The 7403-nt window shown below is 37.9% G+C and overlaps 1 protein-coding gene across 2 annotated transcripts in view; it reads right to left on the bottom strand.

The window, feature by feature from the left end:
* Nucleotides 1–4753, bottom strand: part of MTPAP (mitochondrial poly(A) polymerase) — a 24556-nt gene extending 19803 nt beyond the window's left edge. The window contains exons 1-2 of one of the 2 annotated variants that reach the window (XM_081099826.1): nt 4585–4753; nt 427–599 (exon numbers count right to left, since the gene is read on the bottom strand). In XM_081099826.1, the coding sequence (XP_080955952.1) occupies nt 427–599; nt 4585–4738 (327 nt within the window). In that variant the 5' untranslated portion in view covers nt 4739–4753. Of the gene's footprint in view, nt 1–426; nt 600–4465; nt 4533–4584 lie in introns of those variants that run through there. The other variant, XM_081099827.1, reaches the window with a different exon arrangement.
* Between the last annotated feature and the right edge of the window lie 2650 nt (nt 4754–7403).

The raw sequence follows: 7403 nt of genomic DNA, 5'->3' as shown, positions 1-7403 counted from the left end.
AAAATATTTTTAAAATTTAAAAATGATATGCTTCTAACAGGAGCATTGGTTTTAATCATTATAAACAGGTAAGAAAAGCAATATTATAAAGTGATAATAGTCAAGAGAAGCTGAAAAGAATGCTAAAATAGAAAATTAAAAGGCAAAACAAAGATCCCTCCTACTGGCCTTTATCCCTAAGATAATGGGATTATTTGAAGTATTCAAATAATGAAATCCTTCAATTATAAGCAATTACAGAACTGCTTATAATTATGTAATCCTCCTATAAGGAGTCCTATTCTCATATCTCAAACATAAATCTCTTCGAGAAATTTAGATAAAGAAAAATATAGAATAGCCAAAGAGAACTTAACTTTACCATATACAAAAAGGCAAAAGAGCTAGAAATAAAAATAATAAGTTTATTGTTTTTCAAATACTTACAAAGCTTTCAAAGAAAAAATGATTATTTATAGGTCCATGTTGGGATAAATACTTGAGAAACTTTTTTTCACTGATTTTATTTGGGCAAAGTATTAAAATAGTCCGCTGTGCCTGTTCTCGTCTTTCTTTTTGCACCTCAGAGAATCTCTTTTTGGGAGTCCTGTTTTCAGAGCCTATGAATGAGACAAAACCAATTCCAACATGTGTAAAACTTAAAGTATATTTTGATCAAGTACATAAAAATTTTACATCTAACTAAAACCAACTTTATCCTAATCTCATCTTCTCTTCTAAGGATGAAACTATACTACTTCAATTTTCATTGTACCATTTTCTTGTGACTATCATTAAAACTGCCCACTTTCCACCCTGGCCAGGTAGCTCAGCTGATTAGAGCACTATCCCAATACACCAAGGTTGTGGGTTCAATCCCTGGTCAGGACACATACAAAAATCAATGACTACATAAATAAGTGGAATAAGAAATCGATGTTTCTCTCTCTCTGCCCTCACCTCTCTAAAATCAATCAATAAATTTTTTTAAATGTTTCAACTGTCCACTTTCTGTTTTTATTTTTTCGATCCTCACCCAAAGATATTTTCCTACTGATCTTTAGAGAGAGTGGAAGAGAGAGGGAAAGACAGAGAAATATTGATGTGAGAGAAACACATCCATTGGCTGTGCCTGACCAGGGCCCAGGCTGGGGAGGAGTCTGCAACCCAACCGAGGTAAGATACTGTCCTTGACCAGAATCGAACCCGGGACGTTTTGGTCCACAGACGGATGCTCTATCCACTGAGCCAAACCAGCTAGGGCTGTTTTGATTTACTATATTCAATGCACAGTGCTAAAAAGAGTTCCACAAAATTTTAAAAACAAAACCGGGAAAGTAAAATCACTCATTTAACATTTCCACAAATACACACATACAAAATCTGTGTAAAATGTAACATTCCACAGTCTGAGATTATTATAAGCTTGAGTTTAATGAGACAATGAGGTTAGAAATTTAATGTAGTGAACTAAGTTATTACAGTTTTTCTTTGTCAAGGGTCTGGATTAGGCTTAAACAATTAACAATTATCAACTATCATGTGCCCAGGGAAATCAAAGAATTTAAAACCTAGTTGCTGCTCATAAAGGGCTGATGATAATTTTATTAAAGAAAGAGGGTAAAAAAATTTTTTATTAACAACCACTCTAGAGGTTAGGGGTTTTACAATCACAGGAAATAAAGAAAAAAAAGAGCTGTGATGGTCAAGAATTAAATACTACTAACCCACTGACCACAAAGAAAAGATCAACAACTGAACCAAATGTCAAGTGAACCAAGTATAAAGAAAAAGAAAATCATTTAAGTTAAAGTCAAACACTGAATCTTAGGAATTCATTTTTTAACCCAACATATTTAACTTATAGTTGGATGGCTTAAAAGTGCTTACTCTAAAAATCTGGAATGGTATAATCTAGAGATTATAATCCACCATGTCTAGTATCAGCACCCTCCAAAAAATTCCAAAGAGATTAAATAGAAAATGTAATGGATGTATGGAAATCAAGAGGCTTTTTAACATCATATTCTTTCAAAAGATTATGATAAAACTAAAAGACAGCCCGGCCAGCATGGTTTAGTGGTTGAGTATTGACCCTTGAGCCAGGAAGTCACGGTTTGATTCTGGGTCAGTGCACAGACTCAGGTTGTGGGTCTGGTCCCCAGTGGGGAGGTGAGGGGGGGTCGTGCAGGAAGCAACTAATCAGTGATTCTCTCTCTCCCTCTCCCTTCCTCTCTGAAATAAATAAAAATATATTTTAATAAACTAATAAAGGAAATACTGCAAACACACTATTCTTTGATTTAAGCAAATTCCAAGACATCCTCATCAGTGATGGCGAACCTATGACACGCGTGTCAGAGGTGACACATGAACTCATTTTTTTGGTTGATTTTTCTTTGTTAAATGGCATTTAAATATATAAAATAAATATCAAAAATATAAGTCTTTGTTTTACTATGGATGCAAATATCAAAAAATTTCTATGTGACACGGCACCAGAGTTAAGTTAGGGTTTTTCAAAATGCTGACACGCCAAGCTCAAAAGGTTCGCCATCACTGTCATAGATCAATCAAAAGCTCTTAGAATTTTTCAAATTCAGGTAAAAGATTATTTTTATTCTTCCCTTTGAAGAAAGCTATGAGCACAGGGACATGGAGCTACTGGTGGCCATGCTCCCCACCATCCACATCCCCAAATAGAAGAACCTGAGATAATGAAGCCACCAAACAACAGCTGAGGAAAACACCACCTCACACTGACCACATCCATCCAGTCAACCTTAAAGCAGCTATGTATTTTTCTGGAGTTCGGTTACATGGGTTGGTATTCCTCCCTTTTTTACTGAAGATACTTTAAATTAGCTTCTGTCACCTGCACCCAAGAGTCCTGAATAATATACTACATATTTCTTATTCTTAAATCAGGTTTCTTTCCACTACTCACATGAAAGCTATGTTAAAACTAAGATTACCATGGAAATGGGAAATTAGTCGATTTTAGCCCATTATAAACATTTTTCAACCATTAGAGCCTGACCAAAAATGAAGTTGCCTGATTTATAAAACAGTGTCCTCCTTGTTACTAGAAAATATTACTAGGAATGTTCTGGCAATGAGTTCTCACATTGAGTAAAAAACTGAATTAATCCTTTCAATTATAAAATTATATGCTTCTAAGTGAGTATAAGGTATAGTTACCTTCTCAATTTTTAAGTCTGAAGAAGAAATTCAAATGAGGATTTTATTACTGTCCCTGAATGCTTAGCCAGTTATATTATCCTAATGATACAAAATGAAACACATTTCCTACAAAAAACAATAAAGCTGTATTAACCGAGTAGTCTTGGAATCAGAAGGTTTTATTCTTATCTTAGCTACTGAACAGCTGGGTAATTTTCAATTAGCCACTTGGACTAGTCTATTTCCTCATCTATCAAATAAAGTAACAATAATTCCTTCCATATCTACTTTAAAGAGTTTTATTTTTCAGAGCACATGAAAATACTCTGAAATTTAAACCACTATACAGATGTCAAATTATAATAGCTTGTTTGGCAAAATCCTTAAATTTTCAGAGTTCCTTAAGAATTTTTAACACAAGCAGCTTCTAAGTCCAATCCAATCAGTATTCCAATGAAACGTCATATTAAGTAATATTTCTCCCTGTCCATATGATTCTTTCATACAGTCTGATGGGTAGAGCAAGCCTAGCATTTATTTTATGGGGAAAAAACTTTGCTTGTTTAGCCTGCTTCAGAACTGCTCCCAGAAACAATTTCATATCTTAAAACTATAACTCCAGGAAATAGAACAAATCAACACGTTTTGTTTACCGCTCCACTTGAAGTCTAAACTCAGCTCCGTAACACTGCGCAGGTCATTCAGCTCTTTGAGTCTCGTGCCACGTCTGTAAAACGGGTCCACTGACACATTTCTTGCTAGACTGTTTTAAGGATTGCAAACACGCACACAATTCTTGGACCACAGAGGGGTTCAATAACCGTGGGCTTGTCAATACACAAGCTCATAAATGTAGAACGCCTTCAGGGCAATAAATAGCCTGTTCCAGTGAATGCCTCTCTGTTACCAGATTTATTTTGCTCACAACGGATAAAATAACCAAGTCAACGGCAGCGGACTTCACAGGCAGGGCCCTACAGTTGGGGGCCAGGGTCGCGGTTATTCATCAAGACTTCACTACACTTGGCCTTCATCAGCAATTCGTATCAAGATCAGAAACACCTGTGAGTCATGAAGTACCTGACTGGCAGTGGCACCTACGTTATTATTGGGAACATTACTTCGCCAGGTTGTAAAATACTAGCAAGTAGTGTTCTTGACCTGAACCTGAAAGGTTTAAGCAATTCCATTGCGCCGCACAGGAGTCCGCAGAGGAAAGAACGCCACAAACCCCACGCCACGAGCCCCCGGGGCAGCCCGAGGACCCCCGGGGGTGTCAGAAGAGCACAGGACGCAGCCTCACCCTCGGTTCCACGGCCGATCCCACGGGCCACGCGTTCGCCCGCGATCCCAGTCTCTTCCCCCTTCCCTCGCCCGCGGCGGACCGGGCTACAGAGCAAACCGGGGACACGGCGCCATCACCTGTCTCCGCGCTCCCCGAGGATTGCTGTTCCCCCCTGGCGTCTGCGGCCACGGTTCCTGGGCAACTCAGCCGCCTGTGGATTGGACGCAGGACTTGACTTCTCTGAGTGCACATGGACAAGCGGCTTAACAGGCCCACGCCGCGAGCCGCCATTGTGAGAGCAGTGGACGCGCTGAGACGAAAGGGCACGCAGCTTCGCGCAGGCGCGCTGAGGCGAAAAGAACGGGCAGTCTAGAGGGTCAAACTAGGCGAAAGGCGTTTGCTTACTAAAAGAGACATTAAGTCGGGAATGAAAACGCTTGAGCTTCCAGACGTGTTTTGTTCCCCCACAGTTCTGTAAAGGAAGACCCGATAGCCCGCCCGGCCTGTGGCCCCGGTTTTGAGCGCGGCCCCTCCAACAGGTCGCCGGTTGATAACTCTATATTTAATATTTTGAGGAGCAGAACCGGTCAGGGCACTGCCGGTTTCAGGCTCCATCCTCAGTGTGGGTGTACCGGAGGCATCCAATGGATGATTCTCATACATGTTTCTATCTCTCTCTCCCTCTCCTTTCCGCTCTCTATAAAATCAATAAAGACATATTAAAAAAATAAATACTAGGAGACCCAACAGTTTGAGCATGCCACGAGTCGTGAAAAGAAACAGAGCAAGGTCATGAGGAGGAGGTACTGACTTGGGAATTTATACTTTGGGTATAAATAACAACAGTTTTTCTTTACCAGATACTGCTCTAAGTTCTTTCATGTATTGACTCTTCATCCTTAGGACCACCCTATGAGGTAGGAACTGTTAATAATCTCTATTTATGCATGGGGAGATTAAGGCATGGGCAAGTTAATATTCCTAAAGTCACACAGTCAGAGCAGAAATAGGCGTTAAACCTCGGTTGTGTGGTACAGGGTTCATTTTTCTTTTTTCATGTAAACAAGTTTATTGAGATTTAATCTATATATTAAACAGTTCACCTCTTTAGGTATACATGCAATAGCTTTTGTTTTAGTATAGTCACAAAATTGTGCAAAATGCACCACAATTATTTTACGTATCACCTCCAAAAGAAGCCTTGTGCTCCTAGCTATCACCCACGCCCCATCACCACACTCCCCCAGCCCTTCATAACCACTTATCTACTTTCTGTCTCGATGGAATTGCCTGCACTATACATTTCATATGAATAGAATCATGCAATATGTTGTTTTTTAGCGACGGGTTTCTTTCAAGGTTCATCCATGTTGTAGCATCTGACAGTATTTCGTTCCTTTCTATGGCCAAGTAATATTTCATCATATGGTGCTAAAAGATAAATTGAGGCATATTAAAAGTGTTGAATTTATTTGAGCAAAAATTAATTTAAATCAGGGAGTAGCCAATCTAGCAGATAGAAAGAAGCTCCAAAGAGCTGTGCAAAATGAAAGACTTTTATAGGCAGAAGGGAGGGAGAATAAGGAAATTATACTAGCAAAAAAGCAGGTTGGTTATTGCAAAGTTACTTTACTTTAGGGAATAGCAGGTGTCTACCAGGCAGATTACTTAAATAGTGCTGATCAGGCGACAATTGGTTTGATTCCATTTCTAGGGGAGCTGAAACTATAATTAAGTTAAATTGGTTTGGTGACGGGGCTTAGCATGAGCAAGTCCATTTGGACCTGTTGCCTTGTTTTCAACAATGGATATGCCACATATGGTTATCCATTCACCCGTTAATGTACATTTGTGTTGTTTACATCTTCTTGCTATTATAAATAATACTGCTATGAACGGTCATGTGTAAGCTTTTGTGTGAACATATGTTTTCACTTTTCCTGGGTGGAAGGACTAGATTATATGATAACTCTATATTTAATATTTTGAGGAGCTACTAGGCTAGTTTCCAAAGCAGCTGCACATTTTCATTCCCACTAGTAGTGTTCAAGAGTTCCAATTTCTGTACATTCTTACCAATGCTTGTTATTTTCTGCATTTTTAAAAATAATAGTCATCCTAATGGCTATGAAGTAGTATCTCACTTTATTGATTTGATGAATGTTGAGCTCTCCTCATGTGATTTTTGGCTATATGTGCATTTTCTTTGGATAAATGCTTTTTTTCAGAGCAGATATTTTTAAATTCTATTATTTGTCTTTTTATTATTGTTTTAAAAGTTTGTTATATATTCTGGATATAAGTACCTTATCAGGTATATGATTTGCAAATACTCTATCCCATTCTGAGGGATGAATTTCACTTTCTTGATGGTTCCCTTGAAACAAAATTAATTTTGATGAAATCCACCTTATCTATTTTACCTTGTATTGCTTATGCTTTTAGTGTCATATTTAAGAAACATTGCCTAATTCAAGGTTGTGAAGATTTACACCTATTTCTAAGATTTTTTTTTTTTTTTTAGCTCTTACATTGAGTTAATTTTTGTATATGGTATGAGGTAAGGGCCCAACTTCATGTTTTTGGACATGGATATCCAATTGTCTAAGTACTATTTGTTGTAAAGACTCTACTTTCCCCATTAAATGGTATTGTCATACTGATTGAAATCAGGTGATCATAAGACACCTGGGTTTATTTCTAGATTCTCAACTCTGTTCTTGACCTTTATGCCTATTCTTATGCCAGTACACACTGTCTTAATTACTGTAGCTTTGTAGAAAGTTTTAAAATCAAGAGGTGTGACTTCTCAAACTTTGTTCTTCTTTTTCATAATTGTTTTGGCTATTAAGGTTCCCTGCATTTCCATATGAATTTTAGGATGAACTTGTTAGTTGTTGCCAAAAAAGCAGGTAGGATTTTGATAAGGATTGTGTTGAATCTGTAGATCAATTTC

Source organism: Myotis nattereri, assembly GCF_964212035.1.
Source record: "Myotis nattereri genome assembly, chromosome: 1".
NCBI classification, from domain to species: domain Eukaryota; kingdom Metazoa; phylum Chordata; class Mammalia; order Chiroptera; family Vespertilionidae; genus Myotis; species Myotis nattereri.
Note: the sequence above shows the minus strand (reverse complement) of the source record. Positions and strands in the feature narration are given on the sequence as shown.